General features: G+C 35.1%; 2 protein-coding genes across 2 annotated transcripts in view; both read right to left on the reverse strand.

The window, feature by feature from the left end:
• Positions 1 to 589: 589 nt before the first annotated feature.
• On the reverse strand, positions 590 to 9,084 carry dpr17 (defective proboscis extension response 17). The gene is made up of 5 exons (XM_017615211.1): positions 8,349 to 9,084; positions 1,992 to 2,229; positions 1,716 to 1,927; positions 1,540 to 1,645; positions 590 to 1,399 (listed from the first exon to the last, which is right to left on the reverse strand). The coding sequence occupies exons 1-5, from the start codon at positions 9,045 to 9,047 to the stop codon at positions 1,287 to 1,289; spliced, it is 1,368 nt and encodes a 455-aa protein (XP_017470700.1). The 5' UTR covers positions 9,048 to 9,084; the 3' UTR covers positions 590 to 1,286.
• Positions 9,085 to 9,176: 92 nt separating this feature from the next.
• Positions 9,177 to 23,760, reverse strand: part of LOC108362284 (uncharacterized) — a 44,426-nt gene continuing 29,842 nt past the window's right edge. The window contains exons 3-4 of the mRNA XM_017615210.1: positions 9,231 to 9,320; positions 9,177 to 9,181 (exon numbers count right to left, since the gene is read on the reverse strand). Of these exons, the coding sequence (XP_017470699.1) occupies positions 9,177 to 9,181; positions 9,231 to 9,320 (95 nt within the window). The remainder of the gene's footprint in view (positions 9,182 to 9,230; positions 9,321 to 23,760) is intronic.

Consider the following 23,760-nt stretch of genomic DNA (forward strand, 5'->3'; position numbering starts at 1 on the left):
ATACCGAAAAAAATATAACCCTATTTTTTATTTTTAAATCGAAAAATATTTAGAGGTCGCTCAAAGCGCTCAAAGTTTTCCATGTATTTTATATGGGGAAAATGGTAAGGAATTCTTGAACTCTGTTCTCCTCGGGAGATCTCCAATAATAAAACCCAATTAGTTTTCTAACCATTTTTTCATAGTAACAGAAAATGCAACGGGGCGATAAATACAAAATTTTTAGTTTAAAGAAATGGTTAAATAAACAATTGGATATTGTTTTTGGAAGTTTCCTGAAGAGAACCAGAGTTTTCCGGTCGATATTTGTTTTTTCGTTTAGTCAGGGTTTAACCATTGTTGACCATTGAATTTAGATCTGGAAACATGCCTCACTGGGGCGTCCAGAGCGCAGTATTAACCCAAAATGCCGGCGCTAGCCCGCAACTATCTGGCTGGGAAAATCATGGGCTAACTACTTCTCGGTTAATAAGGTAAAATGATTACCATTAAAGATGCTTTATTGGTACTTACCCATTATCCAAATTTGCCGATGGACGAAAATAGCTACGAGTATAACACTTAAAAATTAAAGGAGTATTCACACTGTTTTTATTTATTGCATTGTATTTTGTTTTAGCCTTGCTATTGAGTGTTTGTTTTTGATTATTTTGCATTGATTTCACCTGAATACATTAATGCGTTAAATTTTTTATTACTTAATATTTTAGAGTTTTATACGTTAAATTTATTTAATATTTACATAAAATTTATTTAAATTTAGTTACCTTCGGCAAATATTCTTCTAATCTGGATGGTTTTGTGCCGAAATTTGTTTACGATTTTTTTTTATGCAATTACGTTAAATGTTTTGATTGATTCAACCTTCGGTTGTCCCAATTAAGCTTAGTCACTATGTATGATGAATATTCAATTGCCTTAAATTACATTAATTATATTGATATCCTACTTATTGATGTTTCACAACATTGTTTTCTTATTTTCGTCATCTTTATCTTAAATGTATATATGTATGTATGTATGTAAGATGATTTCAACAGTTAATAAAAAAGTCACTTAAGTTTTTGGTATGAAATAATTACGCTAAATATTCGTTTCATATTCTACTCGTCAGCACTGACTTTAAATCGCTCGATTTTGTTGGTGGTCGTCGCTCATTAGCCAGTAAGTAGCATTAGCAAAACTTAATTATTTACAAGTTGCTTTCTCAAGTCATTTTGTTTCACTTAGCCTGCTCACAGCGAAGTCAATACCAGCTAGTTGACTTACGTCAAAATGACAACCAGTCACGCCTTTGATATGGCCAGCAGCGCTAGCAGAAACAGAAGCCGGCCAGGAAATTTACCGCTTACCCGGTAGGAGCTCGCCGACGACATTATTGCCGATGCAGAATATTCTCCTAAAACAAAAAAAACAAAAACAAAGATAAGAAAGTGAAAGCCCGATAAAACGATCTCTCGCCAACAATAATTGCAATATAGTATGTGTATGTATGTATGTATGTATGTATAGAATTTGTTCCATCTTTTAAGTACTTACCGCTTAGTACATGCAAATCCACAGAGACGGGCGCACTGTTTGACGGTTGGCAGGTGTAGTTGCCCGAATCTTTTTTCCTTATGAACGGTATTATCAACGAGCCAATCTGTTACGGGAGTTAATTTAAAGACAACCAATATAAATAAAGCTAACCCATATATATTAATTTGACCTACAGTATTGCGATTGCTATCCGCATGGCCGAAAATCGTGCGGTCGATTTCTGTGTACCAGCCCAATTTATTATCGTTCGTGATTTGTGTCTTATCGCGGAACCAAATGATATAGGTGGGCGGATCAAGTGTGTCGCGCACTATACAATGTAGTGCAACCTTGCTGCCTGCTTTAACGAAGCGGCTCTGATCGCCAATCAGCTCGGTGTGGGGTACTGTGGAGAAATCAGAGAATACAAATATTTACATACCTACCTACAAAGCTTCCTAAGCACTTACCAACTACTCCCAAATAAACTTTTGCGCTAATTTTTGGCTCAGTGGACACTTGGCACTCGTACCAGCCTTCGTCGGTGTCCTGCACATATTTGATTTGCAGTGACCAGGTGTAATCGTCCTCGCCTTGAAATATAGACTGAAAGCGCTGGTCGGCAATGAAAGTTGCTTGGTCCACAGAAAGTATATGGCCATCGCGAAGACGTACCCAGGAAATCGGTTTATTCAGTAAGCGATGGATCTTTTTAAAAGGAAAAGCAGACATGGGTATACAAAGAATGAAATGGGTGACATATAAAAGTATACAATAGATATATTCATTTTTTTCCAGGCATGCAAGTACGATTTGCATAGGTAGCTAAAGAAATATACTTTAAATTTCTTTCAAGTGGAGCTCTTAAAGCTGATTCTTGATACTACTGTCACTTGAACATTGTTTTAGCTTGGCGTCGTTGGTACGACTATTATTTTTATTAGCACTGCTGCGAGTATTCTGTGAGTGCCAGCATTCTTATCAGAGTGGAACAACGCACACACACCTAAAAAGAAAACTAGCGTCATTTTCCAGGTGTGTTACATGTACATACATACATGTGTATGTAGATATGTATAAAAATCTCCCTTTTTATGCTACGAGAATGCGAAGGTACTTCTGTGCCTGTGAAATGCAAAAATGTTCATTTCGCCAAAGTTTTGTGATGTGTCTGTATCAGATGTGCCGATTTGCATATCAACAATTTATTTTACATTTCTGCTTTACTGCTATCCTTCGTTATATTTTTTACTTCTACGTACATACCTACGCATACCTGCTTTAGTATAAATATGTAAACACATATCTGCATTTGCGACATACATATTTACGTACGCATATCGCCTCTGCGTTTGTGTGAATACAAATACAATTGTACACATATCAATTGTTCACTATTTAAGTACGNTTTAGTATAAATATGTAAACACATATCTGCATTTGCGACATACATATTTATGTACGCATATCGCCTCTGCGTCTGTGTGAATACAAGTACAATTGTACACATATCAATTGTTCACTATTTAAGTACGAGTATGCTGCTGTCTGATTTCGGTTATGTTTTTATTTTTTATTTTTTTTTTTAATTTGCTGCGATTACGCACGTGTCAAGGTAGTGATATGCTGTCATACACAACGCTCCGAAAGATACACCACCATATCTCACTACCATGTCCAACACCAGTACCGAAGCGCAAACACAGAACCCAAATGAATAAAATATATATATTTTTACTCAGTGGTTTAATACAGTTTATTTGCTTGCCACAAAATTCAGTTGCTGTTTGTCTGTCACCAAACCGAAAAGGTAAACGGTACGCTACTGATTAAATGATGTTTATCTTGATTGGATTTTGGGAAAGTCTTATCGTGGCATCGGCAGTTCTGCGTTATTTATTCATATTAAATTTTTAAACTGTTGTTGCTTTCATCCACCATTCGTCGGTACTTTGACATACTGAACGGGCCGATACATTAAAGGTTTCCTTACATACATAAATATGCACGGAAAATGAGGAAGAGCTCAACGAATGCGTAGGAAGATTTAGGTCGTCAATACGGCAGGGCAATAAGGTCGAAGCTGAGTAAAGGATGTCGCCATTCTGTGGCTTATCATTTTGTTGTGTTAAGACAGCTGTTGTCGTTTGTAAACCTGAATGTAAATTAATTAATTTACGGGACTATGATAAAGCTAATGACTTCATATGTTTAATCTATGAGATTGATGACATTTTTGTAAAATTACAGAATCATATTCAAATGCGCATGCTTATGTAGATACATATGTATGTAGACCAGTGTATATGGTAGCTTGTCATTTTAATGATGTCTGTAACATATTCTGCTGATTATACAACCTTATTTGAATGCTCTTCCATTTTGAATAATTTATCTTGTTTTTCGCCAGCTACCTTCCCTTGGGTGAACCGTGTCGGCACAACACCCTGTCAAAACGCAATGATGTAAAGTGACTCAAACAAGTGTTCACATGTTGGTATTTCTAAATGATCGCAATGTTTTTGAAGTATAACTTTGGTGCTATAAAAGTATTGTTTATCTTTTAACCAAAGTTTGAACTTTTTTCCATGAAACATAAAACATGAATTTCCTATAAAAGAAAATGCACGCGACTGTTCGCAAGGGGAATTACAAAAAATCAAAACCACTTTTTATAAATTGCATTTGTTATATGAAAAACAACAATATAAGTAAAAAAAATAATGCGAATTTTTGGCTGTTTCAAAGACACTCTATTTTTTGTATTAAAATTTTATGGCCTATACAACTGTATACCCATTTTTTTTTTGTTTAGATAAAAAACAAAAACGTGAGGACTTGTTTCAGTCACTGTATGTAGTTAAATACTATGGAGATAATGTCATTGACGCATTCAAATGAAGCTTTCTTCCACTTTCACTGAATCACTTAAGCTTAGCTCAGTTACTTAAGTGCCTTCGAGTGCACAAATATGCACATACATACATACATACGTACATACGTTTGTATGTGTATTTTTCATTTTTTCTTCATTGAAGTCAATTGCAAAAGAAACTCGAATAACTTTTAATATTCATTTATTTTATAATAAATGCTTTGGAGATATCAAGGAGCCGTCAAATAAATGATAGCAAATATTACGAATAGAATATAACGGAGGAACTGTTTTAGACGCAATAAGGGTGACAATAATCAAGAGAAAAATAATAAAAAAAAGTTAAAATATTCTAACGAAACTTTGAATTTTGTGTATTTCGGTGCGTATTAACGGCATAACAAACATATGTATATGCATATGTATGTAGATTTGGAGTGGTGTTCACCACTTATGTATGTAATTTTTTAATATTTTTTCTATCGACTTATAATGTATGAGACTATGTGAATCCCCCAAGCAAGTTTAACNACTTTGAATTTTGTGTATTTCGGTGCGTATTAACGGCATAACAAACATATTTATATGCATATGTATGTATGTAGTTTTGGAGTGGTGTTCACCACTTATGTATGTATGTAATTTTTTAAGATTTTTTCTATCGACTTATAATGTATGAGACAATGTCAATCCCCCAAGCATGTTTAATTTAAGGGGAGAGCAGCCATAAGCCCCAAACTCCCCTCATTGGTAAGCGGGGGTGGAATGCCATTAATGGCTGGAAAGTATGTAAATTTCGTAATTAGTTCCAAAAGTTTAAGGTATGGATCGCGTCTGTAGCAAGAATAATCAGAAATAAAAGAACATATTTGTTAAAAAGGAGCGATATGTGAAATGTTTATAATTGTCGTCCTCTCACTTGTGATAAGTATTTATTTAATAAAAATTATCGAAATGATAATGTGCAACATTTGCGGAAATAAATCTTTTTCGATATCAGTTGCAGAGTTGAGTTTAGGTTTCATCGGTCCATCGAGCGAATTTAGCATGTCACGTAGACCTAGTTAGCAAATATGAAGCCCAATATTTGCTGAGCTGGTTTAAATTCTAAAGCAAGCTTAGTGAAACGATATCGAAGCAGAACCTCAAGTACTTCATTATAAATTGAGTGATGATTTAGTGATTTAGTCTCTACACTACGTTCACTGCATTGTCTGCACTTTGTGGAAAATTTTAAATTTTAAATGCGTCTCCTGAATTTTTTTGAGCTCTGGCGGTCTTAGAAGTATAGCAAATGGGCGGCGATTCGCCTATTTAGAAAAGGTGGTTTTTAAATCATTATTTCTAATTTTATAAGAAGCAAAGTTATGTAAATATTTCAACAAGATTATTGAGCTTTATACCTTAGCGAAATGGGCAAAAGCTACAAAGCCTAAGCATTATGTAAATATTAATAGTTTGCTTTCAAATCTGCAAAATACTAAAAAATTGTCACATCTCTTAACAAAAATTGAACTCAACAACGAATTCTTTAACCATGGAAGGTCATGCTTTGTTTTCAAAGTTTTTCTCACAGCCCATGGGAAAACATCTCGGAATATAGTTAACTTTGTTATGTCTAATTTTTCATTAAAACTAAAAGGTAAATCGATACACCTATAACTCAGTAATCTTCCCCGAATGGCAGTTGTTTAATGTTTATATGTTTGTATGTAAAGCGTGGTCCATATAGTAAGTGGTTCCTTTTTAAACATGCAAAAAAATTTTGGAAAGTAATTTTTCTTCGGTATGTTATTGGTTTATTCTAATTAGAAAACATTCCCATTATTTATGGAACAGGATTTTATTAATGTGGCCTCGACTGCCTTCGCAGTAGCGCATGCTGCTATCCCAGTTTTCCTAGATCTTGGTGACAATTTCTAGCTCTACCTCACGAATGGCTTGCTCCATATTCGTTTTAACAGCCCGAATAGGGCAGGAATTGTTCGCATGATATCGGTCCTTCACAGCACCCAACAAGAAAGTCTAACAGCGTCAAATTGCAGCTCCGAGGTGGCAAATGGCATCGCCGTTACAGCTGGTAACACGATTACCGAACTTGGCGTTCAAAAAATCGCTTGTGGTAGGGATAGCCCTGGCATGGCGCGCCATCCTGCTGAAACTAAAAATCGTTTAACTGTTTATCATGCGTCTGTAGCGCTCATCGTTGACCAAAATGGCATTTCCAGCAGTATTTTCAAAGAAAAATGGGCCAGTGATGCCAACGCGGCAAAATTGGCACCGAAGTGCAACTCTCTGATGATGCATTCAATGCATTGCATTGGCTTTTCGAAAATCACGTGCAGCAGTTTTGCTTGCTAACATAGTCATGATTTTTTGTACATTTCCTTTCCAATATTTTCCAACGCCATTCAAGTGTAAAGCGGTTCTTATCCTTCTGCGGAGTTATTATACTGACTTTCTGACTAAAAAACACTATATGGACCACCCTTTAAGCTACTACGTATTTCGGTGTAACATTTTCTAGTATGCACATGTGCATATGCACATTAGCGCACACAAGGGGTGGGTTTTGGGGTTCAAACCCCCCTAAAGCTAAAACCGCAAATACCTTAAAGCTTAGAATCCAGCTCTCGAGAAAAATCACAAGAAATATTTTTTATTATTCTGTTGCTAGAACAAGCACTTTGCTTTTGCAGTAAATTTTCTAGAAGAAATAAATAAACGAGAATTTTTTTCTTGAAAGCTGCAAACTGATTTAAGAAATTTTGATAGAATGAAAACATTGTCCTAAAAATATGCAATGCATACTCTATTAATGTTGTGTTTTACACTTTACAGCCTAAAAGAGTTTACCACTGATATGAACTTAACAAGGATTCGAAGATTTAATTTGCCAACTTCGAATTCGTTCCACCAAAATGAGCTACATACATACATAATAAAAATACAAGTTCAGTTAATTTTTTCCGTATTTGAAATAATAAAAAATGAATATTTAATTTTATGCAAATAAAGTGCAATCTATGAAACTTTAAAAAGTTAATTTTAATTATTACATACTGTACATAAAATTTGCATAAAGCGAATTTTCAGTATTTTCTGGTGATATATCTTTAGAAGTAAAAACCCCTCCCAAAATATATTCTTGGGTGCGCCCCTGCATATGCATATACTTATTTATGTACATATCGCACGAAAAAGGTTTATATGCATGCAAGAAGGAAATACTTACATATATACAGCGGTACGTACTCGAAGTGTTACTAATTAAAAATGCTACATTTTTGTCTATTTTGATTTTTTTTTAACTAGTCAGAGTTTACAAAAAATGTATTACTGTTCGATGTAGCCATCTTTAGCGCGGATAAAAGCGGCGAGTCTGTCCGGAAATGTTTCACATGTTGCACGAATGTCGTGTAGTGGAGTTTTGCATTGAACAGGGCGTGAAGGTAAATAAACAAATCTACCCAGAAAAGATTTTAAACGATGCTTTGTTAACTTGGTCACGAAAAAAATTCGGTATCAATCTTTGGACATTTCAATAAGACTCGTCACCGTCGTTTAAAGTTTTCTTCGCAATGTTTTCTTCTTACCGGACTTAAACCCATATGATCCATTCTCAAGGCCAACGAATTAGCTAAAATATATTAGACAATCAACACCTTGAAGATTGCTCTTCCCCGCCACTGGGACAATATACCACCAGACCACATTCGTGCATTCTGTGAAGCATTCCCGCACAGATTCACTGCTATTAAGTAATACACATTAATAAAAAAAAAATCAAAATAGACAAACTTATAGCATTTTTAATTGGTAACACTTCGAGTGCCTACCCCTGTATATACATACATANAAATCAAAATAGACAAACTTATAGCATTTTTAATTGGTAACACTTCGAGTACCTATCCCTGTATATATTTATGTGTACATTTATGATACTTACTTTGCAAGGTAGGTAAGCGTGATTCCCCATTTGAACGGTAATATTCACCGCTGGCATCGATAAGTTGTGTCGGGGCGCATTTTGCTGATAGGCGGCTAAATACAATTGATTTTGTGAGTCCGCTAGCTCAGCTGCTGGTGCCGAAGTAGGTGTCATTGTATAGGATGGAAGGTCGGCCATGGCAAATGCCGGAAAGGGCGGTAAAAACGTTGGTATTGAAAAACCTTTTAAAAGTACATCGGAGGGGGGTGGGCGTTGCAAAGCAACACTTGCGCTTTCGGCATTGTTATCTGCTGTTGTTGTCGCTATGACGGCCTCTATTGTGAATAACTCTCTGGGTAAATCACCTGATGGAAATATTGTTGTTACTGTGAAAGTGGACAAGGAATTCGATGTTGTCTGCGGCGTTGGTGTTAGTGATAGTGGTGAGTGCGGATGTGACGGCGCATGAACAGAAGGTGAAGATATCGTTGTGTCGACAACGGTAGTGGTGTCGGGGATATTTGTTGATGTTGTGGATGAAATTAATGATAATACAGGTGGTGCTGAAGACACTATTTTTGGTGTCACGGCCGTCGTAGTTCTTGTCGTTATGCTGTTCGTTGTTTTATCATGGAGAGCTTTTGCCACCGACACATTGTCCGTTGATGCACTTAAAAACGGCACTGTCTTCATCGCTGCAATGTCTTCTGGTTCCATTGACAATATTGTTGTTGCCTCTGTTGGCGCAGCCAAGGAAGAATCTGCAAAAAGAAATCAATATATTTAAAATGTAGATAGTGAAGTAGCCATCGTAGANTGGTGTCACGGCCGTCGTAGATCTTGTCGTTATGCTGTTCGTTGTTTTATTTTTTGCCACCGACACATTGTCCGTTGATGCACTTAAAAACGGCACTGTCTTCATCGCTGCAATGTCTTTTGGTTCCATTGACAATATTGTTGTTGCCTCTGTTGGCGCAGCCAAGGAAGAATCTGCAAAAAGAAATCAATATATTTAAAATGTAGATAGTGAAATAGCTATCGTAGGATATCTATGTAAAATGATTGCAATGAAGGCTTAATTAATTTAGTTTTTAAAACAGTGAAAGAAATTTCAGAAGTGATGAAGCGAAAATTGGAATTTCATTTTTTCTTCAATCGCCTACATACGTACATACATACATACAAATGTATATACATAAGTATTTGCATTTATTTTCATGTTTCTTGCTTGCATTACACCTAACCTATCCAGAATGTTGGCATCGCTTTGTGAAAATGTCATCAAGGTGAAAATGAATTGGTGGCTTAAATTTACGAATTTTGTTAACTTTTTCAGCCAAGCGTTCACAATTTTTAGTATATTGTTAAAAAAGCTTTGTTCCCCCTAAATTCTTAATTTTCAAACTTTTTGCCAACCCTTTCCTCGTATATGAAGGCAAATTCAAATGTGTGCCATAGCTTCGTCTTTTGGGTACATTTGTATGTACATTGAAATGCGTGAAATGTGTAAAAAAATTTGCACGGCTAAAATTGCACATGGCGCGTATGTGCATATTTGTGTATATAATAATAAAGCAAATACTTCTAAGGGTAAAATCATAGTGAAGCGGCGAGCAAAGCGAGGAGCTACCATCGAGCAAAGCTTCAATTACTATGCCCTTCACAATGCACACTCCCATTGAAACATATTTATACGTTTGAAATCGAGCTTTGTTCGGTGATCTCTGCTCGCCGCTCCACAATGTTTTTACCCTAACGTCTGGCGCCTTGCCTTGAAGTTGCCCTTTCCTAATCAAATTAGGAAAATTAAAACTTGACTTTTCCCGGTTCAAAGCTACGCATACGAATTCTGTATCATAGTCATTCAAGGTACTTGCAACAGAAAACACCGCATGAGTTTAGAGTATACTTTGACCGATGTGCGTAATATCGATCACGCCTTGTAGGTCTCCAACTGCTTTGAGAAAATAAGTAGTTTGAGGGAGAGAAAAATTTTCTTTTCCTTTTCTTCGATCTTTAATGTATGACCTTTTAAATTTCGTTCAAAAAAAAAAAAGCCTTTTGGATAAAATTTAGAAAGTTCTGGATTTTTTTCAGGAAAGTAAAACGAAAACGTTTCTAAAATCGCTAAAGTTAGATATTTTCTTAGATAGTCCTTCCAAAATTTCAATTAGGGAAAGTCGCACTTATCATCTGTTATACTTCGTGGAATGACTTGCGCTTTTAATTGTCTGATCTATTTATCATACGAACGCATGGTAAAAAAATTGCACGACGACGCTTTTAGTTTCTTTGAATGAAACGGATATTCAAGAAAAATGTGAACATTATTTTGGGCAGATTTTTCAAAAGTCCAAGTTGTGGTTCGGGAACTCAAATTGGCAAATGCGAGACGTCAGCAACAATCAACACAGTTGGCATATACCTAATAAAATAATTAAAACTAGTAGCTGTTTCCAGTCGCCATCAAATCGTCCTGGAATATTTTCACGAATAGAATTTTTTTTGTGCAATGGCGACGTATTTTCCAACACTTCACATATAAATATTTCATCCATGATTATAATAATAGTAGGATGGCGTTTACCGATATATTAGTGTTTGGCCGAGCTTCTCCTCCCTTTTGTGGCGTGCGCCTTGCTGTTGTCACACAAAGGGGAGGGACCTACAATTTTACGCCGACTCCGAACAGCGATTGTATTTTTACGAAAAGTTGTTTTTCGTGGCGGAAATGCACTCGGAGGTTTGCCATTGCCTGCCGAAAGACGACCGCTGTTAATAAAAAACATTGTTTCTATTCTTTTGTATGCGATGGTGCTTGGATCAGGGCTTGAACCCAGGCGCTGCGGAGTGGAAGCGCGCACTGCTTACCACTACACCACAGCGATCAGCTTGAGAACATGAAGTACATATTTATGAATAAATTAATAATTTATCTCCAGTTTTGGTAGCTTACAGCTCACTGTACGATGTGTGGTATTTCGGTTATAAATAAAATTTACTTTTGGCAAAAAATAAAATTAACTTTTGCAAAGAACCAGTGAGCGAAATTAATAAAATATTGTAGAACATTCTACTGTGCATTACCGGCAATACCTAGAAGAAGCGAAAAAATTAGAGGCCATTATAAGGCAATGCGTTGTAGAACACTTTATCACTAAAAGCGATTACCGATTTTTTGCTGGGCACTCTCCCTGCGATTGAGTATTTATCCATCACATTCCAATATTGCATTCCATATAACCGTTCATACATACACATGTACATACATATACCTATATGTTTATATGCACACCGTTATTAACAGTAAAAACTTCAAGAGATTTCATATGTATGTATTTATGTATGTATATGTATATGCATGAGTGTATGTGTATATATTTTTGTTCGATTCGAGATTGGTGTTTGATTTGTAATTACAAGTTTAAAAAAAGAAAAATAATCAAATGAGAAATATTGATGAAAAATGCTGAATGCCGCCATGGCCGACAAGGTCGTTGGGAGGAAAAGCACTCAAAACCGATTTAAGTTGAAGTGCTTTTAAAAGTCAATTTAATATCGAGTGTGCAAGCGTATGCATTCCTATATGTGCATGCAAAGATTCACTTCGTCATCATAGGAGCGGACATTTGTTTACATGGTAAACTTCGTATAGGCTCATAAAATAAGTTTTCGAACCTGCTTTAAAAATCAAAAGGGTCGTGAATTATTAAAATTTACTTATCACAAACCAATAAAAAATTTGCTTACTTATTTCAGTATGTGCTTTTCTTGGCAACCCCTGAAACTTCAGGCCTAACCTTTTATGCTTAAAGCCAGGTGCCCTGTCGTTTACTTACGCATCCTTACACAATTTGCACGAAAGAAATATGAGCTGAGGAAACCATATTTATTTGGCGAGACGTTCGTTACTTATTTCCAACAGTAATTTACTGCATTGCATAACCGTACAAGGATGTTCAAGGATGTTTTTAAATACATACATACACATGTATGTATGAATATATTTAATATATTGAAGTAAAAAACAATAGCACAATATGAAAACAAACAACATTTTCCAAATGTTGATAAACTTAAAAAAGTATCATTGGTCGGTCTAATATTTGCGTTTCTGACGTTTAATTTTCAGGCTGGAACTTTTCAATTATCCACAAATGCGTTGATTAAGGTTCCTGGTCTGGTTTTATTAGTTTTTGAACAGAAAAATATTGCGAATTACATTTCTCTGCTAAATTGATATTTATATTATCTACGACTATAAGCGAATTTGGCGAAATTTTTCCTTTATCTCCCCTTTTTAAAAGCTTCACTTTATAGTTTTTTCGCATACCACTTAAAACATTTGTGCTATTCACGGATGGCATGACCAGCGGGTGTTAGTGCAATAAAAGTATAGCTGCCATAATTTTTTTTATCGAAATATTGTTATTTTAGATATATGTACAGCATCAAGATACATATGTACATATGTATAGTACAAATGCACTAACTTGCAAATGTGTAGGTTTATGAGAATGGTCTCTGCCTCCTACCGCCATTTCAACTCGCAGCTCGTTCACAGCTGCCGCACTCGAGTACTGGCAACGTTTTGAAGAAGACAAGTGCTTAGTAAGGGCGTGAGTGGATGTAACATTGTGAAGATTTTTCAACCTACTTTTTCGATACAATTTGTATCCACTTGAAAAGTATCTGGCAGCAATTTTGTGTATTTGTGAAGTATCCGCCAACATGCAATCACAGTTGGTTGAATAGTCTTTTTATTTACTTCTATGTATAATGCCAATTTCATTGCCAAAAAGATGTGCAAGTAAATTGTCGGCAAGTACATATCGTTAGCTTAGAGTGAAAAGTTGCCAAGTCCATTTTTTTTTTTTAATTTTACAGGAGAGGAAAAAAAATTTGTATAGCCATACAAAACAGAAGTATTCGCTCTGTATTAAAAGATTTCGTATTATTTTTGCCTTATCCGATTTTCAGTGCCTCTTTTGGACTTAGCAAATTTTCTTTTCATTGAAAACAAGCGAGGAAAAATAAAACAAGCACCTTAATTCTCTTCGAAAGAATGCACTTTTAATATCCTTTGCTTCCTATGTCAAAATATGAGTTTTCACAAAAATGGACTTAGCAACTTTTCACTTTAAGCTAGCGATATGTATGTATATGTACATGTACGTACAATGTACACACCTAAATATTTATATGATTAAATACAATCTCGTATTTTGATTTCGATTTCTTTCAGCTCAAGATCCCGTACACTGTATGTAACGACGTCGCGACATTACCATAATTTAAATGCCATTTGATTATTTGTTTCATTTTATATTTCCAAAGTGGCATTACTTTAAAAAACAAGTAGTTTTTAAGCAAAAAACAAACCCGGCTTCAATTCTGATACACAATTGTGAGATTAACGTTAACTTCTTCATGATCCAACTATCGGATATAAACGAAATTAGCATGGGACCACCTGTGACCTACCAGCTTTCATTTCATTATGGAAATCAGGTTACGTGGTCCAAACGTGGTTATGCGGTAGCATACATAAAAAAAAAANTAGTTTTTAAGCAAAAAACAAACCCGGCTTCAATTCTGATACACAATTGTGAGATTAACGTTAACTTCTTCATGATCCAACTATCGGATATAAACGAAATTAGCATGGGACCACCTGTGATCTACCAGCTTTCATTTCATTATGGAAATCAGGTTACGTGGTCCAAACGTGGTTATGCGGTAACATACATAAAAAAATTATATTCCGAGGAATTGATTGATAACCTTCTTAACCGCTTACATAACCAGTATATATTATAAATAGATGCCAAATCAGCCATTAAATAAATTAGATATAGAACTTTTAATTTTTTTAGGTGGTAGTCTTTTTGCTGGAAAAACCGGTATGTATTTGTTTTTCATCCAAATAAATCTAAACAAATTGTTTAGGTAGAGGTTTAATCTTAAATAAACTCTGCATTTCTTAACATTAAACATTAATATATTCGTTTCGCCTTCGCAGTGCGATTTATCTTAAGACCGCTTGTACAAAACTGGTTACACATATTTATGTACCTATTGTATGTATGTATTGAAATGCGTAGCCACCCTGCAGTACGGGGGAGTGACTACAGGACTGCTGAATCGGTAACTGCCTAATAAACACCGTCAATTTCCCACCGACTACTTGCAGTGTATTTCATCGATTACTTTTACAAGGCAATGTCCTAGCCGGGAGTTAGTAAAGCAGTCACTTGTGTGATTTATGGGCGCCCTCTGTCGCTATCTGGTTCGACTCTGCACTACCATGTGCACTACCACGGGTTAATAGAGTAGCTACTTACCTAGGAGTCGATGCAGTAGCGGTTCAAAAGTAGCGATTGACTCCAGCAGTACTGGAGGGCAGATAATAAAACACGCCATGTCCGGTCTCTAGCAAAATATCGAATGCTTCTTTATTACGCTAAATATTTACAAGATGGTGTTCTGGGCGGTCATTCCTTAAAGGCTAGACCCCTAACTTTGTTACTTATGGTATTGATACAAACGCTTTGTGACTTGTTTTTAATAACTTAACTAAATGCTAAGTGCAGGTGTACTGATAATCATATGGGCAAGAGAGACTTTACCTTAGGGTTTTTCAAAAGATTATAACAAAAATTTACTCCAGTTTTTGCTGGAAGGTAAATAAAATCTCTGTACGATATATCTGAGTGCACTGTACGGAGTGTGCGTAGTTCAGCGGTTTGCGTTGCTGACTTTGCACTTTGATAATGTGATTCGATCCTTGATGAAGTCTGGAGAAAGAAGTCTAATGATGATCTCCTAAATAGCAGCTATAATTTCTATTATTTAGCCTCGTTGATATAGACGATTTATTTAACCCTTAATTAGGCGCATGGGGTCAAGGCCATTTGAAGTTGAAAAAAATGTATTGTAGTGTTTGGAGCGCGCCCGCGCTCTCTCTATCTTCCTAACTCCCCATTAGTCACGGCCAGAACATTGGCGTGTACACTTGTGTCGCTTCTCTCTTAAGTCCTGACCCTATGCGACCACTTATGTAACATTTTTTGGCGGCGATAAGTTTTTATTTTATTTTTACACTCGGGACAGCCGAAATGAATTCGGAGGCTCGCCATTGCCTGATTAGAGGCAGTCGATTTTAAAATATTTTTTGGTGGTGATGGAAATAGGTTCATTAATGTGTGAGTTGATCATGAGCAGATGAATTTAAATAAACTAGTACGAATAAAGGGCCAAAATACTCGATATTATCTGTTTTCATAAACAATGTTTGGTTATATTTGTAGTGGTCCTTTTAATAAAATTTTATAGCCCTACTTTATACCCAAATTTTATTGTCATTTCACATACACACAAATATTTCTATGTATTATATGTATGTATTTTCACGGAACTGAGTGGATACTCAAATCAGACATATAAATGACAAGAAGCTGTCACAATATTAAAAGTACAGAGGAAGATAAATATTGATTTGGAATGCAATTGTACAGCGAGCAAAAATAAAGTGGTCAGTAAATGTTATTAAAGTTTTATTTCCAGCCGGAAAGGCGCTGTTTCCGATTCACTAAAATAGCCTGGAGTCTTCAGTTGATAAGGCATTAGCATAAACAGCTTGTTTGCATATTCAATTTTCTCCGACTCAATTATGAAAGCTTTAGTAGCGAGTGCTAAAGACAAAAGAGCAAGTACCCAATAAGTAAGAAACCATGTACAATTCCGCGCTCCAGGACAAAAATGGACACACACACATCTTATAGTTCACGTTGATGGATAATATATGTATGTACGTATGCATACACATGCCCATACATACATATGTACATAGGTACATACATACACATTTATTTGTACGGAAGTAGTTCTCACAATTTGTACAAAAGCAGTAAGGCCATAAGAGAGACTAAGGTGTAAATAAGAGAGAAGAAAGGGACTATCCAATAAAAAAAGGTCATTTAAAAACAAAGCCAAATAAACATCAGTGGAGCGATGAATTTGAGTGACTCATGCCACTTACACAACGTGGGTGTCATTTGGTAGACATTTTTTGAAATCAGCTTGTTTTTGGCGACAATTCGAACAACAATTCCAGAAGCCATTTCTAAATTGTTCGGTATCCGGATGCTGATATTTGTCCTTCATTGTGTGACATTGTTGTGCGCGACGAATATAAAATCGCGACGAATCACCATCAAAACGAGCAAATGTCTAGGCATTTTTACATATACATACATACATATATGTATATCTACATACATATACCCTGCAGCAATAAGGCGGTCAAGTGTTCGAGAAGCACTAGTACTTTACCGGTTAAAATTTGACCGGATAAAATTGTGTATATGTTAGCACCGCAAAAGTTAGCTTGAGACCAGTGGTCCCTAAGGAACTGGTCTAGAGACAGACAAAAAACGAGACTCTCAAGAATTTTTACAAACACAGAGTGGTGTTGTCTAGAAATTTTTTTCGTGAATGAGTTCAGCTCAATGTAAAATTTCCAAGAAAAGTGCTTCTGACAGTAAGTACAAATCTGTACCATGATACAAAAAAGAAGGTCGTTTCAATAAACAACTTTTGACGGATAATAAAATTTTTTGAATCTTCATAAATTGTGAGCATTCTCAACGGTCTTACCACTTTTATAATATTAAAAACTTAATTCGGAGTATTTTCTTTCACACATTGGTATAACCAATTTAATAATATTTCAAATGAAAAATCATTATCAGTGCTGGGTAATTTTTTTACTTACGTGGTTCGCACCTTTTTTTTATTAAAAATATACAAAAAATAGGTAATGTTAAAGGAGACTTCATTGAAATTGTTCTTTTTATTTTATAATAAAAATAAATAAAAAAATCAAGAGAGCATTATGTTGTTATTTTTTCATTTTCTTATTTTGTATGCAATCTTGCAATTTAAAAATCTAATTCTAAAGAATTCTCTTTCCAAAGAAATCCTTTTATAATCGCCAATTCCATGTGAATAAATTGTTTTCATAACTTAACATGCAAAACAAAAACAAATTAGGAAAAATTATTTTTGTTTTACTTTATAAATTTGGGAAATTTGTTCATATGAAAATCGTGAAAATTTACTTTTAAATTTGTGCTTTGTGTTTAGCGTATCACCATTAACTGCAACAAATTTCGAATTTAAAATTTCCAATGTATTCAAAAAACTTGAATTAGGCTTGCGTAGACCGCCCTCCGATAAGCAACTAGCATAAGTATAATTTTGATCACTTTCTTCATCCGTTCTGAAACCTAGTTTCGTCAACCCCCTTTTTGAGATTATGCATTAATTTTCAGGTTCCTCATATTCGGCATCTTTGAGTGGACTGATGAAATCTTCTGCTTAAAAAAAAAAACTATTACTGCTCGTGATCAAGTAGCATGAATTTAATGAAATGTCATTATTATATTAAAAGTCAAATGGTGAACAACAACAACGAATATCATTAAATGAAACTACCTTCTTTTTTGTATCATGATCTGTACTATTTGTTTGCTTTCAGGAGAGCCCGGATTCAAATGCCGTCAGACGCAAAATACATTTTTTTATTTTTGATATTTTCTTAATTACGAAACTGAATTTAATTTTGTTTGACAAAAATCTTTTTGTGTAATTTGCTCTAACTAAAATGGAGCATTTAATTTGCTTACGATTGAAAGCCAAGTACATTTCGCATTCGGTCCTTTGGCAAAGAAACTAATCGCAGGCAGTCGAACGGAAAGGCGCCTAAAGCACCACCCACTACGACGCCGGAAGGGACAACGCATAAACAGACATAAATAGATACATACATACATATATCGTCGCGCATCGTCATTCTGCAAAACGGCGTAACTGACATTGGCTGCCAAAAAATAGATTTGCCCACCCAAGCACTTGGCTTAATCCTCATCCATTCGTCCTGAAATACACAAGCCAGAAATTCGATTTCTTTATAAAAAAGATAACCATTTTGAAATATGAGTAAATATTTTACTCTCTATAAAATAACTTATGCAACCCCACATACGCGGTTTTGCGTTTTGTTGATACGCGGTTTTGAACTTTAAACGACGATATGTACACGTGCATTAAGAATTCGAATGAAAATATTTAAAAAACAACCTTATGTTTCCGATTAGATTCCACCACAAGTTACACTGAAAAGCGTTTTGCTTGTGGAAAACACTCGTTACGGTCCCTCAAAATGTCTCGAAAGCTACGTTTTGTTTTAAGGTAAAATTTACTCAAATATTTTACCGATGTAATTCGAACCGCGAAATTCAATGCAAACTCAAAATTAGAATCTTCGGTGTCAAAGTATAAACATACTCTTGAATCTTGTCAATAATTACTAAGTAAAGTTAAGGGTTTTTCACTTATGATTTTCTCCAGGGCACACACACATCTCGTAGGGTAGCAACAAATAGCTGAGCGTGTATTTAATGAGCATGCGCTTGTTTTTGAAGTCCTTATACTTGTACTGATTCCAATTAGGCGCCACATCTTAATTGTTTGTTTTGCTGTTTTTAATTAATTTCCTTGCTACAGCTATTTTCTATAATTCTTATTTAAATATTCAAACATTTAATGTAAAAATTTAAATATAAATTGTCTAAAAGAACCATTATTTTCAGAACAATACAATTTTTATATGCGACTGCCTCGTCAGCTTAACGACGAGTTTCGACGGCTCTAACAGCAGCATAACTCTGCTTGGTAACTTGCCAGTGATGAAGATTTTTCGTATGGAAAATATATAATATGCCCTTATGCCTTTATTAAATGAAAGAGCCACGCGATTAGTAAGGAATCTAATTTCTTCGGCAGACTTATTATTTATGATAGTTAAATGATGGAAACTGGAAAAATTGGGGAAAATATACAATCTTGAAAGAAATGCTTTTTCGCCAAACTTTGAATGCGATTTTTATATACTAACGCATTATGGGCTTATTTTTCAAACATTCTTTTTTGATTTTAGTGAGTTAAATACTTTCTAAAAAGATGATGAAAGCTTCATAAATTATCTCATTATTCTAAACATATCCATCTAAGTATGTATGTACCAACACAGTTATCAAAAGATCGCTGTGGATGCTTGAGTGCTTGGGGGCGCGAATTGGATTTGTTCGCTGGTTGACTCGCCTTGCTGTTGATGCATTTTCGTTCGTAAAGCTAATTGCAGTGAAAACTTGATCGTCTAACTCAGCTTTAAAGCGGAATTTCATAGCAACCAACGGTCGCCCACTTTCGTGTTAAATATTTGCTCAGCCATTTTGATGTTGATCATACGCCATGGAGAACCAAATGCATTTCTGTCGTACTCGTGGCTCACGCTTACCGAAGTGGCATTTTTTACACTTCAGTGAGTTGCACTTGTGAACGCACGGAATTTGCGTACCGCACCTGAAATCATTAGGGAGATGGCTCGTTATATTTGAAATCTACTTGACTTTATGTTCCCGCATTGACCACATTTTCAAACGTTCACCGAAGCATACAGTTTATTAACTTCGATTTGCTCAACCAAGCGTATGCTACCATTAAACATTGCGTTATGTAAATAATGGGAACATCAGCAGTGTTTGTTGCTGTAAGCTGGCAAAATATAAAATAAGCAAAATGGTTTAATTTTTTTTTTTGTTTTTCGAAATCTCGAATTCTACGAGAATCAGTGGTCATCTCGTTTGCAAGCATATCCGTTTGCTTTTAGAATGCAAGCCTTGCAGTTAGCTGTACAATCTGCGAAATGATTTTTTTTATTAGCTTGGCTTGCTCTTCAATGCAGCTATGATGATAAGTGATGAATGCTGCAATCAATAGAATAAATATTTAATTAAGGTGTAGGAACCATCTGGCAAATGTCCACAAGTAACGTACATACATACGAATTCGAATCGATATTGTAGATATTTATGAGTTCTTTACAAATAATATGTATTTTCGTATGTATATGAGATGGCAATAAGTTTCCATAAAAACCACAATTTTATATGGCAGGTGTATGTATTTATGTAATTAACTGAATGTAGAAGCTGATTTTTTGAAAAGTTTGACTTTATTTAGAAGATATACTTACTATGAACTCTTTTTATGAATGTGGCGTTTTTCCTAATCAAAATAGATTTTCCTCATACCTACACAACACCGCACAGGCAGGTAGAAAAAAAGTCATTATGACATCAACCGCCATAAAACAAAGCGATTGGGATTGGAGAGGGAAAAGTAAAAGTCATAAATACAAAATTTCACACCATTTACTCGACCGTCTCCCGCCCCCCCCGCCCTTTTTAGCGAATGGAATCCCGGAATTGACGCGATGCCGACTAATCTATTTGGTTGCATTTGGCCTGGAACCCATTAAATCAAGTGTTTCATTCCCAACTGCGATCAAGTATTTAAGTAACGTGAAATATTCAGGCGAAGATTCTTATAATTTATTTGGTATTTTATTATTTCTATTACCAAAAAATTTACATTGAAATTCCGATGTTAAAGATTATTTAAAAAAAAAAGTTTTAGTCCGGGTTCGTCAGGTATTGAAATTAGAGAAAAATATATATTTGCACTTATGTAATTTTTAAGTATAACCTTTGTTTTTCGGACAGTGGAAAGCAGGAACCAAAAACGAACCAAAATTCCATCATATTCATTGACTGAACCCATATTTTTTGCGAGTTCTACAAACTAAATTTCATCAAAATCGGATGAAATTTAATATTTCCGCCCGCAAGAGTGGAGGGCGTGGAAATCATCCCATCTTTACTAAATTGCACAATTCCCTATTCCTAAGTTTAATTAAAGCACATGTCAAGATTCAGCGAAATCGGAGCAGGTTAACTATTATTTCCACCTGCCTCCGTTTAGTCGAAACACTGTGCACCGTCGGCAAAAATTAAAAAAAAAATCAACGCAAATTTTCAGCCTCTTGAAATTTGCACTTTATTGTACTGACATGGAATGGGCGATTAACCAATTTTGTAATATTGATGAACAATTTTTGAGTTATTATAAATTTTGTATAAACCTTAAAAGTCGGATTTAAAGGACTTTTGGTATTGAATATGCTTAATTTAATTATGTATCTGTGTACGTACAATCGCAATAAGTCTGGCACAATTTTTAGGTGTACTCTGAAATAACTCCCTAACGGATAAAAAAGTCATCTTTATCGGAAAGTTATGCTCAAAAAAATACTCAATTTAATAAACTATAACCTATCGGCAATTGACGGCTAATATCAGCTTTTAAATGAATTTGAGGATAAAATTACACTTTAGCGCACTCCGCTCTTAAATAAAGGGACGCGTTGGCTTATTAAAAACGATGAATGCTTCGTAAAAGAAAACTCCGACATATCCTCCTATGTGTTCTTAAGAACATTGCTCCATCGGACCGTAATTCAAAAGAATTCCCTTATTTTTTTTTTTTTTAATTCCATGCAAAGTAGGCTACCAACCTGCTGTGCTGCGGCATTGAATTCTCATTTGCTCGCTTAGTTGGAACAATGTGACTCTGACAAGTTGAGCCAGCACAGCAGGCACTCGCGCTTCATGGAATATACATATAAAGGTTAGGTAGAATCACAAATGATGCGCAATTAATGAAATAAAGACTTTTTTAAGGCATGACTGGTAAAACTCATTAGAAAATGTAAGTAGGGCAACTGACTTGCATAGCTTCGGAGAACAAATGGGGTAAAAGCGCGGTTCGGAATTTACAAAGTTAAAATCAACGCTTTGGAGAATGCATTTGAATATTCTCGAACTGCATATTTTAATGATGGAAGCCTACATTGATTGCGTATTGAAAATATTACGCGGGAACTGCGGCCTAAAATCAATTGCTGCTCATTCGTTTGTGGACAAAATGCTGAGAATCATAACAAGCGCATTCACAAATAATTATACATTCGCGCAAAAACCCTATCAAAATAAAAATTGTTAAGAGTATCAACAAATATTTGGCTTTCCATAGCATCTTGCGAAATTACTGCAAGGTAAAATTAAATTGAGTTTCAGATTTGGAGCGACAGCACAAATATCGCTCTGCATTTATAGTTTGAGACTATAGAGTCAACCAGGAGAATATCGCTCTTACTAATAATAATAATAATAACTTTGGTGCTAAAGAGGCAACTGAGAAGTGGAATCCTCTTTCGTCGTACAAAAAACGAAATTTTAAATGTCTTTCTTCATGTGCAGAGGTATCCCATTAGACGCAACTAGAATTCCTATGAAAGATTTACTATTATTTCAACATTGCGAAGGGCGAACACCGAAGACGATGGAACGAGGAGATTTGTAACGGCTTAGATTGCATGAAACACTGGTGGCCTTAGAGAAAGAGGGCTTGGCTTCGCTTGGTATCTACAATTGGCATCCGTTGGTATACAAAGAAGCGAATGAAGTGTCAGAACCGTTTAGAAGTTTACGGCGCCAATCGAAAGAAAGGAAAAGGTCTAAGCAATTTTTTCTTTCACGGCACGCCTATTCTTTACCACAACTACTAAACGATGTCGGCACCAGCCAACATTTTTTTCATTTTGTACTTTTCATCTCACATTTTAGATACTTCATTTCCATTTAAATGATAATCTGCCACAAATGTTCTTCTCTATCCAAAATTAATCACCAAATAGACGCCCTGATGGGCAGTGTTTTGTAGTGCCCCGCTGTTAAAGCAAATTACGGAAGTTTTTAATAACTTTCATTGCTAATCTGCATATAAATATTTAAAATAAACTGACACTCACAGCCTACTCGCTCTTTCCTTGCCTTTTTTCTTTTCATCTTCGGTTTCATCGGTTTCTGACTATTTTACATTAATACACAATTCTGGGGTTTAGCAAAAATAGCAACGTATGTTGGTAGGTACTACATACCCTACAAGAAATGGATCTAACTATAAGCTAACTTTAAGTTGATTAGGAAGGAGCTAAAAGTCACTTATTATCTGTATATTTTTTTTGACGAGAGCTAACTATATTTCTATGGCGATGGCCGCGAAATAGTCAAGGGTGGTTACCTCTGCATTTGATGTAACTAACTTGTAATTAAATACTTTTGGACATAAAATATCAATAGGAAAAACAAAATATTTTTTTTATTTATTTTATTTTTATTTTTTATTTTTTTTTATTTACTTTATTTATTTTATTACATTTCATATTTGTTTACATATTCTGCTGTATGTGGTCCCATATTCGAACTCCGTCAGACATAACTTCAAAATTATAATATGAAACTTCGATGTTCCTTTTATTTGTCCTCAATTCGAAAAAGTATTTGCGAAGTGCAAGATATTTAAATAGAAACGCGTTTAAAGAAAACAATCTTGAGCTTTACTCCTGCATTACTTGTCCACTTGTTTCAAGTTAGCTTTTTGTAGCTAACTACAGGTTATATAT

Source organism: Rhagoletis zephyria, unplaced genomic scaffold (assembly GCF_001687245.7).
Source record: "Rhagoletis zephyria isolate East Lansing unplaced genomic scaffold, Rhagoletis_zephyria_1.1 Rzeph_scaffold_00976, whole genome shotgun sequence".
NCBI lineage: Eukaryota > Metazoa > Arthropoda > Insecta > Diptera > Tephritidae > Rhagoletis > Rhagoletis zephyria.

What these genes read in the sequence shown, in the direction of transcription:
- dpr17 (XM_017615211.1), bottom strand. Translation starts at nt 9,047, where the DNA reads ATGGAACCAGAAGACATTGCAGCGATGAAGACAGTGCCGTTTTTAAGT. An exon ending in ACGCTTACCTACCTTGCAAA is followed by an intron (nt 2,230 to 8,348) that starts GTAAGTATCATA and finishes CCTTTTAAAAAG; the next exon opens with ATCCATCGCTTACTGAATAA. An exon ending in CGGATAGCAATCGCAATACT is followed by an intron (nt 1,646 to 1,715) that starts GTAGGTCAAATT and finishes CTCCCGTAACAG; the next exon opens with ATTGGCTCGTTGATAATACC.